The 18,613-nt window shown below is 44.0% G+C and overlaps 1 protein-coding gene across 3 annotated transcripts in view; it reads left to right on the top strand.

The window, feature by feature from the left end:
- LOC119389346 (phosphorylase b kinase gamma catalytic chain, liver/testis isoform) overlaps positions 1-18,613 on the top strand; it is a 69,521-nt gene that overhangs the window by 48,839 nt on the left and 2,069 nt on the right. For 2 of the 3 annotated variants that reach the window (XM_037656565.2, XM_049414406.1), the window contains exons 11-14: positions 3,282-3,362; positions 3,957-3,986; positions 11,531-11,575; positions 11,738-11,854. In XM_037656565.2, coding sequence (XP_037512493.1) covers positions 3,282-3,362; positions 3,957-3,986; positions 11,531-11,575; positions 11,738-11,854 — 273 coding nt within the window. The remainder of the gene's footprint in view (positions 1-3,281; positions 3,363-3,956; positions 3,987-11,530; positions 11,576-11,737; positions 11,855-18,613) is intronic. The other variant, XM_037656567.2, reaches the window with a different exon arrangement.

Genomic DNA, 18,613 nt, shown 5'->3' on the forward strand with positions numbered 1-18,613 from the left:
TCGGTGCCTGTCGTCCACCTCCTTTGTCAGGCTCCCTGTTGAGTTTGCCCCCTTTGCCAGGTTGCTTTGCCTACCACTGCCCAAAAGGGCTAAGGAGAATCATGTCCCCACTCTCTACCTCTCTCCTCATCGCTCCACCCTTTCATGCTTCCCTATGCACATTTCCAACGAAGGCTTCTTAGGCGCCGCCATAATCCCCTCTGGGCTGTTGTAAATATGTGTGACCCGCCCTAAAACGCACTGCTGAGGCGGTGGCGTCAGCCTTGTACTCCCCCCCCCCCCCTTACCCGATTGGATGATGGAAACCCCCTCCAAGGCAGGCACCTCGATCCGCCCCTGAGCCATACATAGATAGGTTACCTGTCTTAGTGCAGCAGCTGCGTTTTCTGATGGAGTGAGCTGCTAGCCTATATTCGTATAAAATTCCTATTTCTTGCTATCGGATTCATCATTTTGCCCTCGCGATGAAACTGCGACTCTTTTTCTAACGTGCGACGGTTTTCGATGTTGCCCGTTCGTGGAGTTCGGCTGCGCAACGATTGCATCGGCGTCACACTGCTCTGGGCAACGCGCGAAGTTTGAGACAAGCTGTGGCAACAGAATAAGTGAATTTGTACATTGTGTTAAACCTGCATTTGTTTTGTCTTTACACATGACACTCTAGCAAGGCATCTAATTGTGATTGCTGCACCTCAGGCTCAACAAAATTGATTTTTTTCATGCAAGGAAAAAAATTTTTTTTCTGGTTGCTGTATTAGTCTAGCAATTCGTGTGGCATTTTCAGTGTAAAATGAATCCTTTGGTAACTATACCTTGTATGAAAGGTCAAATTTCAGTTTAACAAAGTTTCGATATAACGGAGTAAATTGCCGCTTTTACCAACTTTGTTTAACTGTACTCTGGATTAAGTCATTTTTATTTTTTAACGTGATACTAGAGAGTGACATCATCGAGCAACATGGTGTCTGCCCATCTTGACATAAAAGAAAGTTCTGTTTCACTCGGGGAATTTTAGCAAAAGTACTCAGGGAAAGCCATGAAAACTCAGGGAATTTCGAAATGTCAACTTGGTAGACAACCTGCGCACAGAAGTGTCTTAGTCCCATATTTTTTAAATATTTCATAATAAGCGTGTTCATGAGCTACACAGACGTGACAGGTCCCAAGCAACTTTTTCTTATGACACCCCTTGTGGTCACCATATGTTAAAACCTAACCGTCTAACAAAAACACTGGATTCCAGAATTGGTGTCTAGATTTCAGTCATTCTGGAGATCAGTATCGATATGTTTCTGGAAACCTGACATCTAATCCTTTTCAGAAACGACCTGCATAAGTGATATGGGAAAGGGCTTCTTTCAAATAGCAACATTAGCTGATATTTTGTTCCCCGCACTCCAACCTTCTTCCCTGCCTTTGTGGGAGACTAAATTTCGTGAATGTCACACACTATGATCAACACTTCTTGCGCAAAATTTTCTCAGACAACGGACGAAACAGACACGCCCGTCCGTGTCTGTTTCATCCGTTGTCTGAGAAAATTTTGCACAAGAAGTGTTGATCATGGAGTACCAACTAGCTCGAACCCACACATTGTCACACACTAGCCAAGGTGAGTTTGAGACCCCTGGTCCATATTGTTATGGCGTATATGCGAACAATATTTTACTTGCACAACTTGATTGGTCATGGGATACCAAGGATTAATAACCACAAAACAGCATTGTTTTGGCAGGTGATATCAAAGAAAACACCGTGTGCAGTCAAGAATGGCTGCCATGGAAGGACAGGAATAAGATGCACTTCTCAAAATATGTACGGCTCATGCAGCAGGGATTTGTGACAGATTTGCTTTAGTAAGCTACAAAGCCATGTAATGTAGTGAATAATGCTATTAGTATCAGAGAGAACTAACCGCAATGTACCTGTAGCCATTTATTATCAGAAAAAGGACTGCAATGCTCCTTTAAGAACACGAAAGGCTTCCCGATCCTACATTAGCATTCTACAATAATGTGCAGTTAAAAAAATGGCTACTATCTAAGCTTTTACGCCTTACGTGCAGCTTTAATGAGGGAAATTCATGAATTACTGGTTTTCATGATCTGAAGAGACTGCTCAAGATGCGTTATATAAGCTTCACATAAGCATATTTTAATGCGGTAGCATTAAAGAGCTCGTTTCACAGAAATTCCGGTGTTGGCATTGGGGGCAGCGTCGTTGGTTGCGAGTGAAAAATTGAAGTTGTCCATGAGCGAACATTCGAGATAGATTCAAATAAATAAATAATAAAAATGTTTGGTCCTGGTGAGAATCAAACTCAGCCCTTTTGCATGGCAAGCGGATGTTCTACCCCAAAGCCACGCCAGTGCTTGAAACTGCTTCGTAAAAAAAAAAGAAGACGCTATAAGAATGTCATGAAGTGGGGTGAGTCTCCTTAACACATGTAATATTGCGTGGCAGAATTGTAGAATTGCAGCAGGTGTCAAAACATGTGAATTGCGTAACAAGTGGGTGGTTTAAAACTGTCCATCATTACAAAGTGTGCAGGTGTGCATGGCACTTTATGGACGTGTAGAGCGTACTTCGCCATTTTGCACAAGGAAAAATTATGGCGTAGTGGGCGCTTTGCAACTTCACTTGCAGTAAGCATTAGGATAATTTGAAACGGCCAATGTTACGCGCACAAATGTTCCTTTCCTTGTGGCATGGTTGAAGGTGTTGTGCGTGGGGCCCGATTACGCTATTGCGTTCTGCTCTTGAAGGCAAAGCTCAAGCGTCCTTCAAGTTTTTTAATATGCTGAGCCATTTTTGGATTACCTTCGAGTTCTTATAGAACTTGGCTGTATACATTATCGAGCAACATTTACAATACATCAATGCCTTTTTTATATTTTTGCAGTAGCCTATGAAATTGGCAATCTCTGCAGGTGAAAATACTGGTCACCTGAGGGAAATAGCATTTCCATTTAAACATTCGGAACTGCCTGGCAAAGTGGTTTCGTTTGGTTGCTTTGTTTTTTTATGTACTGGTTTGGAACCTCTTCATCGTTGACTCAAGTTCAAGTTTTGTTTAGTTTCAGCTGAAAAACGACATAATTGAGCACCAGATGTGGTTTGACAACCTGTACTTTGCTTCAAAGGAGAGTACAGAGAGGGCATTATTATTATAGTTACGCCACTAAATAAAGCAAGAGCTGTGCTACTGAAGCTTCTGTAATCTTTTGTTGCACCTGTCTTATCTCTTGGTCTAATGACATACTGTAACATCTTTCCAATAGATCAGCAAGCTGCTGGTTGTTGATCCAAAAAAACGCCTTACGGCCTCACAAGCTTTGGATCATTGCTTCTTCAAGGCTGTTGTAAGTTGCAGGGCTTTGTCCACTGTGACAGTTTTACTCAAGTTCTGAGGACAGTGCCAGCATTTTGTCTACTGAATGTGCCAATGTTTCACTGCTGCTAGTGCTTGTGTCGATGTTCCAGATCTGTTCAGGGCCCTTCTTGGCTTGCATGCAATTCTGGTTTTATTTCTGTCAATTGCCAGAAGCATAGAAGCAAGCACTTGAATTGCCACTTGCAAAACTTGTATGCATTTACAAGCCTGTGCCCACACCGACCTTGCTCGCATGAATTAAACCAGACTCCTCTGGCTGTGCTGTGAACACATACTTGATTGTCTGTTAAACGTCCTCTTCAAATTCGTTGCAAGTGTACAAGATTTAGCCGCAAGCAACTGAGTGCAGTATCAGAAAGTTATGGGAACCATATCTGCCTTCGTGTTGCTCTAAACAGATTAAGTGTGCATGCATGGTCTTTAATTGTCCTTGTTTCGCGCTACATGTGCCATACTTTCTGCATGAAATTATCTTTGCATGAATTCTGTGCTCTTGCTTTGATTCCTTGTGTTTTATGCATATCTGTTCTGCTTGTTTCTCTCCGTCTTGTGACTCATGTAGAAACGTGCATCTGTTTTCGTCACCGAAGATGTAAGTACCTTTAGTAACGATGCCTTAGTTGAGCTTGAAGCTGTTGCAGCCTCCTGTTCTTAAATATGATTGAGCAAACTGTAGAAGTGTTTGTGCCCTTGTACATGCTCTTCATTAAATGTCCCTGAGCCTGTATCAGCAATAACTAGTACACTTGTATTTCTACATTTGTAAATATACTCTGGGACAGCCAGTCTTGGCAGTGGAGTGAAGGCTACGGAGGGGGGGCTTCCGCACATTCGTGTTACTCTGCAAGTAGTGCGGCAGCTTGCGGCTGAATTCAATTTTGCTCGCTCACGCCATTAAAGGGACACTAAAGGCAAATAACAATTTATGTCAGAGTGAAAGGTCAATGTGTGAGAATGTCTAAAACGTCAATAGTATCAAAAGCAGTGCTCTAGTAATCGAGAAATTAAGGTAAATGTAGGACACGATGTGTGCACCTTCTGGTACATTTTGGAAATGATCCTAATGACATCAGAGTCTTGAGTACAATTAACCACTACTAATCAAACAAGTTGCAATAAAAAAAAAAATTACACCATCTCCCGCTAAAGGGATTCATGAGGCGATGCGAAGGTGGAGCATTTGCACGATCGCGTTCCATTGGCGTTCGCTGGGCATGCTACTGACCTCACATCGTGGAACGCGAAGAGGAACACTACGCGTGTCGTGTCTTCCCTCTAGCCTGGCCGTTAATTCTCACAGGGCGTGCGGGGAATGTCAACAGGCGCGCGAGAGGGAGGCAGCGTAGGAGAGGAGAGAGAGGGGGAGGGGACGCGCATGTGCTGGCCCTTATCGCGGCGCTGCACAGGAGAGAATTTCGGCATGTCGAGCCCGCATTTCAGATAGGGATGGTCTATTAAAATTTTTAATCGATTAATCGTTAACCGATTTAGCCTTTAATCGATTAATTGCTTTCGGTGGAAAGTTTTAATCGATTAATCGACATTTTTTGTGGGTGCTTTAAAACCGATATCTCTTTGTTTGAGAGGCATCGTTCGTGCTTGATATGGACCCAAATCTTTTTATCAGAGGCGCTGACAATCGAAAATTCCCGCTTTCGAAAGTGTCGACGACGGGCCTCTTGTGTCCAGTGTGCGAAAATTCCCACTTCCGCACATGACACAAGGGGCCCGTCATCGGGAGATGGCTGTTGGCTAAATAGCGAGATACTGATAACTTACCTGAAGGGGTGGATTGTTGTCGTCAGGATAGGGTTCTTCAACACTCTCACCTTCGTCGTTACCACCTTTCTTTGGGAGATGGCTCTTTGGCACGTGAATAGAGTGGGCGTGCAGCTGGCGATATCTTAAGAGTCTCCGTCGCTGGCTTCAAGAAGTGCTTGCCACATTTATTGCACCTCGCAGTCTTCGTTTTCTCATCTGTAGCGAACAACGACCACACTGCGCTCCTCTTCCAATTGCCCGGCATTATGACATCCCAAAGGTAGCAGTATAACCACCAATGTGTAATAATTACACAATATAACACGAAAGCAACGCAAGCCCCACGTATACTGAGGCGACACTCAACAAGCTTGAGAGAGAGGAGGTGAAGGCAGTAGCAGCAGGAGACTGTGAGCCGGAGCGAAGCGGGCAAGTTCATTTCTGCCTCAAGGGGGTGGAGCCACCTCCTGTCCGGTCTTGAAGCATTGGGGAGTGCTTGAGTGGCTTGGGGTTCAGGGCGAGTTCATATCTTTCTCTATGGGGTATGGCCGCCGCCAGCTCAGGGCTCGTTCTGCTAGCGCAGAAATATGCGCTGTAGCGAAAGCAGTGAAAGAGAGGCGATGTGCACGGCATCTGCGTCTCAGGATAGCGCGCCTCGAAGTCATGCGCTCTGGCCAAGGGGGGCGGTTGGCAGCGGGAGTGGGGGTGCCGTAATCGATTAATCGAATAGCTTTAATCGATTAATCGAAAGGTGGAAATCGATGATGATTAATCGATTAATTGTGGACCTTTAATCAATTAATTGATTAATCGTTCATCGATTTTTACCATCCCTAATTTCAGAGGAGCCAACCGAGGCGTGCGCTGGACTGAACGCGTGCAGCGCTCTAGCACTTGAAGGAGAGGAGACTAGAGGAGGAGAGTAGCGTATGCGCTGTGAGAGCAGAAGCGAGAATGCAGGGGAAGCGCAAGCAGGTGCTGGTATAGAAGTGGAGAGAGTAACGCACAGCTGTTGGAGAGGGAAGGAGGAGAGTCGCGCATGCGTAGTGTGAGTGCGGACTACAACGCCGCGTTACATGCCCCCGAGCAAGAGATACTTCGCATCTAAAAGAACCTTCCGTGCATCACAAGACGTAATAAAATGCTGCTTGTTCATTTCTGTTTAATTCATGGAAAAAAGAACCTCTTGGCGCTACCATGGGGAACGGCGCGAGTGGTTCAAAAGTTCCGTTTTCGCTGAGCTGCGCGTCTCAGTGGTAGTTTCGGTATCGCGTACTGCTGCGTGTGCTTGGCTCTCGCTATTTTCGCCCTGTCGATACTCTACTTCTGCTGCTGCTGGCCAAGCTAAGCTCCATTACAGTGAACTATACAGTTTCGGAGTGGCCCGTGGCTGCGCCTTGGCAAGGTTGATGGCCGCTGTTGCGCGAGAAACCGTAGCTTCAGCAGCCAGGCAGTAAAGGCGGACAACGTTGGGCACGGCAACTGCTACGGCAGAAGGTCCGTTCAGGCGGGTGATTTGAAGTGCGCTAATGCCGTGCGGACCACTAAAACATGATTTTCTTTCAAAATAAGCATTTCCTTGGCACAAAACAAGCACTACGAGGTTTCTGCAATGCTATTGCAACAATCGTCGACTTAATATTTGCCTTTAATGTCCCTTTAATGCTTTTAGAAAAACATATACACGAAAAATATGAATGGGAGAGAGACATTTCCATTGTTCAGTGAACATTTCACTGTCATATTAAGACTGTATTTTTCTTTAAAAACTAAACGGTGGCTGCATACTGACTCATAGATGTCACGGAAGCCATGTTTACTCTGGAAAACAGGCATGCAGAAAGCGTGGTGCTGTCTCAGAAATGGAAAGAAAAAAGAAGACATTCTTGTAACGTGAACAATAACTGAATTTTACCTACAACTTCCCGTAACTGTTTGAGTATCATAATAAATAAAGCAGTATTTATTTCAGCAAAGCCAGTAAGAAAATTACCAATAAACTTAGGTAATTTCTTGGCGTGCTAGCAGGCATGCATTTTGGTTCTGTGACTTCCACAGTACTGCCAAGAAGAGTTGTTCCCAAGTATAGTATGTTGTATTTGACCATAATCCCTGCCTTTTAATGTATAAACATGCTCACCACCCGTTATGTAATACCCCAAATGGGGTCTTTAAGGTATTAAAAATGAAATGTAGTACTGCTTTTTGGATGCACACACTAGTGAAGTAGATAGCCACTAGCCTTTGTTGGTTATCACACTGCCAAAATGAGAAAGCCATCAGATGTTTCATTGTTAATGCAAAATTGATTGATCGATTGATTGATTGATTGATTGATTGATTGAATGAATATTTTTATTGATGCAGAATGATGCTTTACACAAATTACTTACAATTTCTTTGGAGCTCTCGCCGTAATGGCTAGTGTTTGCACCCAACTCTTTCTGTTTGTCCAGTGGATAGCCAGCATGTACTTATTTTTAGGTGATTTTTGTTTGCTGCAGACGGGATGATAGGGTTAGTGAACTGATATTTTGCACTGTGGGCAGGCTGAACCTGCCCTGGAGCTCAGGTAATTACTACAGATTGTGTAATTTCCCAGGGAGTGGCCAACACGTGTCGAAGTATATGGGTATAGTATATGATTCGTAAAGCCTTGCTCAAGATGGACATAGAAAACACTAAGTCGAAACTTGCACTCACTCAACTGAATTCCAACACATCAGAGATCAGTCTTGAGAAGCGCCATCTATGATTAGCTGTAATAAATGAAGATCATGACAAGATGTACAGGAGAGCCTCTATGCAAGTGTGGCACTGAAGGGGAAAACTCTGCTGAACTTGAACAGTGTTCAGGTTTGGAACAGTGGTACAGCATGTGCTATGCTTGGCGTCATCAGTGGGTCATGAAACTGCAGTCATAACAGCTGGAGAATCGGTGCAGAATCTGTTCTGGCAAAGGCTGGCCTGGTGTCGTCAAGATTGAGAAGCTGATGGATGAGCTTTTCTCTAAAAGCTTGTTGAGATTATACCAAACAGAAATAGATCCATGTGAACAAGCAGAAAGCCTCTGGCTACTAACGAGGGAAGCGGATGTGAAACTACACCGACCTACGAGTACTGGCTGAAGTCCCAGGTCGATCCTCGTCCGAATCGCTCTCCGAAATAAAATCCGAGCCCTCAGTCATCTTTGGACACCTCACTGGTCGACTCATCAAAAAAGCCTGCCATCGAAGCAGCAGAATCATGCGATTCACGTGGGTTTTTTCGCACGGCCTGACAAGAGCCCGACGCCATGGTTCGCTACATTCGCTGCCCACAAATCTCTCTCTCACGTGTCGCCACACTCTGGAAAATATGGCAAACTATGCCGAAACCGAAAGTCTAGTGATAAAACTACACGCTAGACAGCAATACACGTAAAAACGCATGTAACTATGAACTTTGCAGCGCGCGCGGATCATATATGATCGATGCTCCAATGGGGCGGTCCCGAAAGAATTAAAGGGCACTAAAGGCACACTGTAATTTGTGCTACAGTGAAGGTCAATGCTTGAGAATGTCTAAAATGTCAGTATTATGCATCGCAGTGCTTTACTAGTCGGGAAATTAAGGTAAATGTACAACACGATTTATGCCACCTGTGGGACATTCTGGAACAAGAGACCAATGCCGTCAAAGGTCCTCAGTACAATTAGTCACTAGTATTCAAACTATCCATGATAAAAAAGAACATCGCAGTGCAATACAACATGAAGTAAAATGCAGCTTCTGCATTTCTGTTTGGTTCATGGAAAAAAAAGTTCTTTACGTTACCTTGGAGGATGATGCAGGTGTTCTAAAAGTTCTGTTATCGCCTGGCCATTCTCCACTGGCGTGGTTGCGTTTCAGTGGTAGTTTCGTTTGGTGCAAGAAACCGCAGTATCGGTTGTTGGGCAGTGAAGGGCAGGAAAGGCAAATGCTACAGCACAAAACTTTTTCGAGACAGGTGGTTTGAAGTGTGCTAACATGTGTGAACCACTAAAACTCTTTCAAGCTAAGCACTTTCTTGGCACGAAATACACTACAAGGTTTCTGGAATGCTGTTTCAACAGTACATGTCAAGTTAATATTTGCCTTTAGTGTCCCTTGAAGGGGCTATCGATGTCCCAGTATTTGTTTGGAATTCCTAAAATATTGCATTGCAGTCTAACCTGGTCCTTGTCTAAACTTAGTGCCAAAGCCATTAAGGGACAGGAAAGTAATATAATCACCTACGATTTTTACCTTTGCACAATGTAGGAGCTCAGTGTGCCTCTAAGTCCAAGCAATAGGCTGCCAGCAATATAACCTTATGCTAGCTTTCCATGACAACTCTTACATGTTTTTTTTTTTTTTTTTTGCCTGTGTTAGACTTGTTCTACCTTTTTTAGGTTGGCGTCTAGAAGCAGAAAATACTACTTGAATGAGTAAATTCAGTGTTCTATGGCTATTTCAAAACATGTTGTTTATTAACATTTATGTATTCACTTTAGTACATATGATGAAACAAAAAGTGCTGCCAAACAGTAGTGAAGTAACGTCTGAAGTAATGAGGGAAGTAATGAGAAAATTTGTCTAGCACTGCTTCCCAAATGTTCGTACCTAAAATGCATTACACAGCACATTGACATTCTATAAATTCTGCACAACCTTAACTGTAATACTGATGCAGAATCTAAATGGAAGCTTGCGATGAAAAAATCCGTAAACAGGGGGTGGGACTTGTCTTCTTCAAGGCTGGAACTCAGTTCCAGCCTTGAAGAAGACACGTTCACTTGTCGAAACATCGGCTCGAGCACCCACCCCCTGTTTACGGATTTTTTGATGCAGAATCTAGAGACATGTGTTTTGAAGGTGGTGCTACCTCGCGAATTTATACTCATTTGACATCTTCTTTTGCCAGACTCGTGTTATCGCACATGCACATGTAGTAAAGCTACAATGCGTTACATTATACCTGCACGGGGAGGGACCCATGTCAACAGACTGAAAGGAGGACTTCCAATCAGTAGTATTCCAGAAAAATTAAATTCACAGCCACTGTGCATAATCTTGACAATGGCACACTACTAAAGCCAACAGGCGGTGAGAAAAGATTATTAAAATAACTCCGAATAGTTTTTGCTCCAAGTGCAGTTAGTGAAAGAGTTAAATGAAAAACATGAACAAAAGTTTTTTTTTAACCTACACCTTGCATGGTTGTAAGGTTCAGTAGCTATGAATTGTATGGTAATTTGGATGAAAAATCTTCATGCATTTGATGTAATTGTAGTACTTTGCAGTATCTGGGCTTAATCATGTGCAAGTGAAGGAAATGATGACTGGCTCGATGAAATTGGTTGTGTCAGTGCGATGGTCCTTGAGTTCAGTGCAATTATTCTGAACTGTGACTACCTCGTTTCCCAACCATTCTGATGGCTGCTGTCTATTCAGGCCCATGGGCAACTTGACGTACCACTAAGCTCATCGATTGGTCTAAACCAGGCCTCAACAAACAGTTGTCAAGTTAACGTCAGTTCCTGTTCCCACCCACCGCTACGAAACTGCGCCTTGTTTCTTCGACTTGCGGCGATGCAGTTTCGGCCACGTAGTTGTCGGGTTGTCGCGCGTATATTCCTCGCACTGCATAGAACCTGCACGCACTTCACCTTCGACATGAGGCGAAGCGTTGTTCAGTTGTCGGCTGCAAATCGAGCGGAGAGAGGGGAATCCCCGGTAGTTGGACGGGTTGCGCTTGCTTGGTTTTCCCATTCCACGCGCGGCAAGCGGGGTTCCCCACGCTTTTCTCTCACGCCCCTTCGTCGTCTTGGAAAGCAAGCACGCATTCCTGCTGCATTGTGAGCTGTCACAAAGGTGCGACAATGTAAACAATAAACAACCAGGAGCCGCATGGTGGAAGTGCATTGCGACTGATCGAGCTTGCCGGTGACGTCAATTGCTGATGTTGTGTCACGTTGCCGAAGTGGGCGGATTCACGACGACTGGCTACGCCTTTGCTTCCCTGTGGCGGAGAAGGGTTGCGAAGCCGCGCGAAAATTTGAAACCAGCTGAAACGGACGTTCTAACCCCTGTAACTTTCTTATTATAGCACGTACTCGCAAAATGCTTGCGTCAGCATGTTCACATAGCAAAAGTACGCACATTTCTCTTCGTTACAATTTTTGGACCTCGGGGTTGTTTACTGGCCCTTTAAGGTGGATGTTTCAGCCAGTGACAGTTACTGTTCAGAATTGTTGCTACCATGCGCTCTCTCTAGGAAAGTTGACCAATAAATCAGTGTTGTTAGAGATGTAGAATGAAGCCTATTATACTTCTTCTAAAGCCATATTGCTTTCTTCTTCTACACACTTGTAGGTGGCAATGCAAAAGCGTGCCTTTAATGCAAGAAAAACTTTTCAGGTAAGTGGGCAGATTGGAAGGATTGTGTTTTTGCATGTATGACAAGCACTTGTAATGTGTAAACAGCTCTTGACTCTGAAGCTAGAATCTCTTCCATTACAAGGGAAAAAAATGCAACAGAAGTGACTGATTAGTCTTCATAACTCTTGTTGCATCTTGCAGTTTGGCATCCTTTGTGTCAGAGCACTGGTGCGTATTCGGCGGCTACGATACACACCGGAGCCATTGTCTTTGAATATTGCACGGACTAACCCGTACCGTATCAAGACACTGCGAAAGGTATTAGTAACACTTGTGTACCTAGAGTAGTATTTTTATTTTTTGTGTTCGCGTTGGGCCTATTGCACAAGTGAGGATTTTGCACACACATCAAGTGTAGACAAAAAGCCACAATAAGGCAATTCACAGAACACCTCCTGGTAAAGAATTCCAGTGTTCAACTGTTGAAGGAAAAAACTCTGTTTGAACATGTCACTTCTAGTTTAAAATGTTGAAAGTTTAAGTTTGTGAGAGCTACAAGTACCAGAAGGATCAGCAAATTTAACCCATTTGTCTAAACAATTGAGTCGTGACGAGTTACTTAGAGAGCGCAGAACCTTTAGGCATTATAAGACTCGATAGGTTAGAAAGCGTAAAATATCTGTCATATCTACGGCATATGCAAGGAACAGCTTTAGACTGTACAGACTCAATCTTGTGAATATCATTTTTCTGAAAAGGTTTCCGTACTACAGACGAGTATTCAAGAATTGGCTGGATTAGTGTTTTACAAGTCTTGGGCGGCCACATGAAGAGTCCATTGAAGATAGCCAAGCTTACACACCAGTGCACAGCTTGACGAATAAAATGAAAAGCTGCATAAGTAATGAGCCAAATGGTGCTCAAGAAAGAGTCAGTGGTCTCTTACTGTTTGTGATCAGTTGTCGCATTCTTGTAACACAAGAAGCCGAAAGCCTGGCTGTGCTCATGCAACAAACGACCTGCAGTAAGCAAGTACACAAGTTTCGCATTAAATCGACCCTTTAATGCCTCATGCGAGCACTTTTGTCTTCGTATGGGGTGATTCCACGTGAGATCGAACAAAGGATGGCCGTTCGACCTTTTAAATCTATTTCAGAATTTTATATATTGTTGCCTGATAAGTGGAAGGAAGAGGTCCGCAATTGGTTTTGCTGGATGAAAATTTTTTTAAGCACTGGGAATCAATAATGACGAAAAGGTGGAGTGCTGCACTTACCTGCCCTGCTGTTTTTTCCGATGATGATCAATTACACAAAACATGTTCAATCTACGTACCTCAAATTTCTTTAGCTAAATATTTGCATGTTTTTGCTTGCGTTCAGTTATTTTTGGTTTCTCTGGGTACTGGATATTTTTATTAAAAAATGTCAAAATCGACCCAAGAAATGTTTTTTTGTCTACTTGCAGGTCTTTTTCTCAAACAATGCGTACGGCAGAGCGGCAGAAATTCCGCATTACGTTCTAAGCATACTTTGTTAACAAACTGCGAAAGCTTATATTTATATCACTTTTCAATAAAGAGATACGATCGGGCTAACTTCAAGAAAACACTGTACAATGGAAATTTCTGATGACAGTTAAAGAAAACCCCCATTTTTTATATTTATTAAACTTTCCCCACTTATTCTCTTGCGCATCAGCTTTCACAATCATTAAAAACATATTCCATAATTTTGTTTTGCTAATAGTTACGGCCCATCAAATGAGGAAGCAAGGATAGGCAACTGTAGATCCGACTTCCTGCCCGCTAAGTGTATAGAATGCAGGCTTAGACTTCTGCTGAAAAGGCCAGCAGCACTGAAAATGCTGTCGGCAGCACTGAGGACGCCAATTCCAAAATGATTTGGTCACCGGAGTGGCCATGAGTGCGGGACTACCGAGCAGGCGCGTGCTCACAGTCCGGCATGTTCTGGCGCAGTGAGAGCTCGTTCTTGCGTCGTCTGACCAATAGATTGCGAAACAGCCACACCTGTCGGGTAACTTCAACAAATGTGCACTGGAGCATCGCTATTCTATTCACCCTTTGCTCGCATTGCAGCCAGGCGCTGATAACACGGCTGAGATGGAAGTGTAGATGTAGCGGATATTGTTCACGAGATAACTTTTGTATTTGCAAGTAAACACAAACAAAGGCATGTCTACAATACGAACTTGTATATTTAAACAAAAGCGTTCCGAGGCAACTGACGTAACTTGAGCACGGCTGCTGGGATTCCAACGCACGTGCTTGGCGCTTAAAAAGTGACAATCGGCCAAGGTCACAGATGCGCTGACTGTAGCTTGAGTTCACCGACTGCATTCGGCGTCCGCACAGGCAACACTCATGGCGTCGACGTGGAAGTTGAACTTTGACTGTGTTCCTTCAGTGGCGCTGCTGTAGAAGCAAGATGAAAACACTTATGAGGGAGCTAGGAGCGTTGGCTTCACGCACGCGGGCAACAGCCGCTTTCGGGAGAGAAACTGCGCTGCGCCATTTGAGTTAGTGGAAAGCATGAACGTGGTGCTCCGGCGGAAAAACCAAAAGAAACAAACGCAAAACTAAGGGTAACCGGATGCACACGCCTATCTCAGATGACTGTAGTAGACGGCCTGTGCTGGCCGAGCGTACGATCCGCTGCTCACACTTCGTTTGACCCCGATAGTGCTTGCGCTTTGCTCTGCTCCGGTGTGTCTCATGGAGGCAAAGCATAGCTCTGAGCAAGCATATTGTGCAGACTACTTTTCGAAGCACAAGAGGCTCATTGCAAAGAAGCCAAATTTTCGCAGAGTTACCGACCTAGACATCAATGTCTTGAAACAGCTTTTAACATCCGAAAGATCAGTGACTGTCAAAGAGACTGACTACTTGTGCTACCCGTGCTTTCGCTACTTCTGCAGTGAAATATCTTCATGGAACGCTCATTTGTGCTATGACATTTTTATGCCCCCTGAAGAAGAAATTGACGTCGTCAACCAGGCCATTGCGACTACCGGTGTGTCCCCTTTGAAACCTCCAGCCGCAGTGAAAAGTCGAGACAGGCCTGCCTACATCAAGAGAAAACAAACGGAGGTGCAGAAGGTGGTAGCCGAAAATGTTCGCTGCAAGATACGCCGGGCGTACAGCCAAGGTGATGCATCGGGAATTTCATCCGAAGGAAAGTGCTCCTTGTGCGCGCAGTGGCCCGAAAGCTTTCGACAAGCCTATGCAGCATCGATGATGCCACAGGAACATGGTCAACTTCTCGCTCTCCTGCCATCAACGCTAGCGAAAAGTAAGGTCAAGAAGCTTATTCCTGAAGCATCGATGTATCAAATCAACAAGTCAAGGAAATTGAAAGAAAATCACGGCGTGTGGTACCGACCGGATCCTTTCGCAAGGCATAAGGTGAGCCCTGAGTGCGTGTCTGCAACGTGTGGGTGCTACACAAAGGATGACTTGGAATGTTCCAGAAAAAGCCCTAACAGAAAGGATGTCCTGTCGGTTACGAATGATGGAGAAAAAAACATTGTAACAAAACGTTTCTTGACAAGATCTATAAGAGAAGCATTTGATTTCGCATATACAAAGACGACCATCCTGATTCTGGCATTAGCCTATTGAAATTCGACATCTCGCAACCGCGCTGGGTGTAGAATTTCATGCAACCCCGGCATGATGTGTGCGTTTGTGTCATTTGTGCCAACTATAAAAACTTTGCCTTGCCGCTCTTGAGGACATTACTGGCCCCAGAATCGACGCTGATGATCTTCACTCAGCATTCATTTGCATTCCGTCATTACCACAGTGCCTTTTAGGCGAATGCAATCAGTGTCTAAAAGGCAGGTCTGTGACAGTGGAGGAATATAATACCCCAGAGGACGAAGCTATTATTGTATGAATAGGAATGAACATTTCTCTTGTACGTATAAACCACTCCCCTCTGTAATGTCTATTGACCCCGAGAGTAAATAAATAAATAAATACTCCTAGCGACGTGGGAGGCAGGCGACCTTCTGAAAATGGTTTTGGATGCTGACACTTTTTAATCATCTTGGGTGTCAGTGGAAAGTGGATCATGCACAACCACATCAGGAAGACACAAGGTAAAGCTATCTACGAGGAAAAGCAATGCACACAGTGTGGGAGCATTGTATTCCTCTTTGATTTTGGGGAAAACTGGACTGTCATGCTTCCTGACGAAGTTCAGGAATACCACTGGCAAAAGCAGCAAGTTTCCGTGTTTACATGCATGGTCACACGGAAAAACTCTACGAAGAGTTTCGCGATTGGGACAACTTCAGCCACGACTCCGCACATGCCTGCTTGGCTCTAAAGAAAGTGAAAGAATGTGTGGACGACAACCTGCCAGTGTACTCCAAGGTGACATGTGTGAGTGATGGAGCTGCCAGCCATTTCAGAAGTGGGTACCAGCTTTTCGAGTTCGGAAAAAGTGATTGTCCCAATACCCTATCGATATTCTCACCAACTGGGCATGTGAAAAACGCGTGTGACGAAGTTGGAGGACTCGTCAAGCATCAAGCATCTCAACAACTTGAGAACAAACCCTCAAAGTACCATTCTCTGTGCGGCCAGAGACTTTGTAACTGTTTTGTCAGAAAAACTGAAAGGTGTGCATCTAATACATCTGGAAGAAAAAGAAGCTGTTGCCTTCTACAAGTTGAAAAAGGAAGAGTGGACGAGAGTGCCCGCCTTCCATGGCATTCAGTCTTGGCATGCCTGGCAGCTATCCAGGTCAGCAGAAGTATCTCCTGAATTGTACGTCGCACGCATAGCCGGGTCTGCATGGAAGAAGCTACTATGTATGTGTACAGGAATGAAGGCAATCTGCGTTGTCGAATCATTCAAGTAAAAAATTCCTGCCCAGAAACAAGTTCTTTTTTAATGAAGCGATTCTCCATGACCTTCACAATTCTTTCATTTCGCTAAAGATTATTTCGAATACTTTGCTTGCTTATTGAATATTGTCCTATTTTTTTTGGTAATCTAAGTTGTGTATCAAATTCTGACTGTTTTCGTGGAGGTGATATGTGCAACACGTCATGTGCTCTCCGATGCCGCATTGCGTAAAGGAACCCGTACAACACTGAGTCCTAGTCATTCACTACAGTGTCTTTCACAGCTAATTTGCAGCGTTGAGACATAATTACTCGATACAATATCATGCCAAAATCGAAAAGTTCTACATGATGCCTTGCGCGAGGGCCTCATCGGAGTGGCCATAACTGCTAGTGAAACAAAATTATGCAGCATGTTTTTAATGATTGTGAACGCTGATGTGCAAGAGAATAAGTGGGAAAAGTTTAAGAAATATCAAAAATGGTTTTTTTTTTAATTGTCAGAAATTTCCATTGTATGTGTGTTCTTGAAGTTAGCCCGATCATATCTCTTTATTGAAAAGTGATATAAATATAAGCTTTGGCAGTTTGTTAAATAAGTATGCTTAGAACGTAATGCGGAATTTTTGCCGCTCTGCCTTTGCAGGCCTTGTTTGAGAAAAAGGCCTGCAAAGTAGACAAAAAGACATTTCTTGGGTCTCTTTTGAGATTTTTTATCTACACTACCCAGAGAAACCAAACATAACTGAACGCAAGCGAAAACATGCAAATATTTATCTAAAGAAATTTGAGGTATGCAGATATAACATCTTTTGTGTAATTTATCACCAAAGTCGGAAAAAACAGCAGTGCAGGTAAGCGCGGCACCCCACCACTTCGTCCTTATTGATTCCCGGTGCTTTGAAAAAAATTTTTACAGCAAAACCAATGGCGGACCTCTTCCTTCCACTCATCAGGCAACAATGTATAAAATTTTGAACTATATTTAGAAGGTCGACCGGCCATCCTTTGTTTGATCTTGCGTGGAATCACCGTATGTCTTTTTCAAAGTTGTGTAAACTTTAGCGAAGTACGCACTACGGTCTGTAATGCAATACATGCACCATGTAGCTGCACACTTTGTTGATGCTGTAGCTGATGATAGCAGGGGTGAGACGGCTGAAATTGATTTGGGAGCAGTTTTTGGAGCAGAAGAACCCTGATTTGGAGCAGTTAGCGGAGTTTATGTCATCTCAGGAGTTTGAAAAACAGATTTGTAGCAACTTGGGGGGACACGTACATATTTAAATTGGCCTAGGATAGACGTAACACTGAAGCAGCCTTTGCAGAAAGTATCGCCAGGTATGAACTATACCTCTTTAAATACTATGTGACCTAGCCCAAGTAAGAAACGCACGAAGTAATTGAAAAAAAAGGTTCTGCAAACTAGGTTCACTTCATAAAAATTCGAAAAAAAAAAACAACAAAAAGAATTTGATTTCACAAGAATTGCAGTTACATAGCAATAGGCCTTTTTAAGATCAATGATATAATTTAGCAGATTACTGCTTTGGCTTTTATTGCGATAGCAATTATATGGACATTCTGAACAGGTTTTTACCCTCGGCATCGCAGTCGTGTTCCGTGTAATGTCCAAATCGATAAGATCCCCCGCGCATCGTGTGTTTTACTCTTGGGTAAAAGCACGCGAGCGAGGGCGACGAACGTGGCCGACCGATCCCCGTTGCACGGAGGGCACATGCAATAACATAACACCGCATACCAGGCCTGCCGTTGATTGCCACTCATGCAGAGAGGAAACGCGCCGCCCGTCTTGAAAGAGCACGAAGCAACTCAGGGGGGGGGGGGTCGCTCGAGCAGCAACTGTGGACTTCGACTTTAAGGGGCGCGGTCGCGATCGCTGGCGCGCGCGCGCTATCTCGGCTGGCATCACAGACGGCTCGTATACCCTTCTAAGTGCTGTGATCTCAACGCTTCTCTCCTTTGAGCAGACCCATAAGTGTTAGTTAGCTGCCAGCCTTACTTCGTATATTACAATTTGATGCTATCGCATTCATTGCTTCACTTGCGGTGAAACTGATCTTTTTGTAAACCTGCTTATTTAGCTTTTCAAGCTTCTCCAGAGCTTCCTGTAGGTCAGTGTTTGTAAGGAGGGCATCACAATAAGCGCCTTTAGCTCAGCCGTGCGGTTGGCGTAGCGTC

Source organism: Rhipicephalus sanguineus, chromosome 4, assembly GCF_013339695.2.
Source record: "Rhipicephalus sanguineus isolate Rsan-2018 chromosome 4, BIME_Rsan_1.4, whole genome shotgun sequence".
Classification (NCBI taxonomy): domain Eukaryota; kingdom Metazoa; phylum Arthropoda; class Arachnida; order Ixodida; family Ixodidae; genus Rhipicephalus; species Rhipicephalus sanguineus.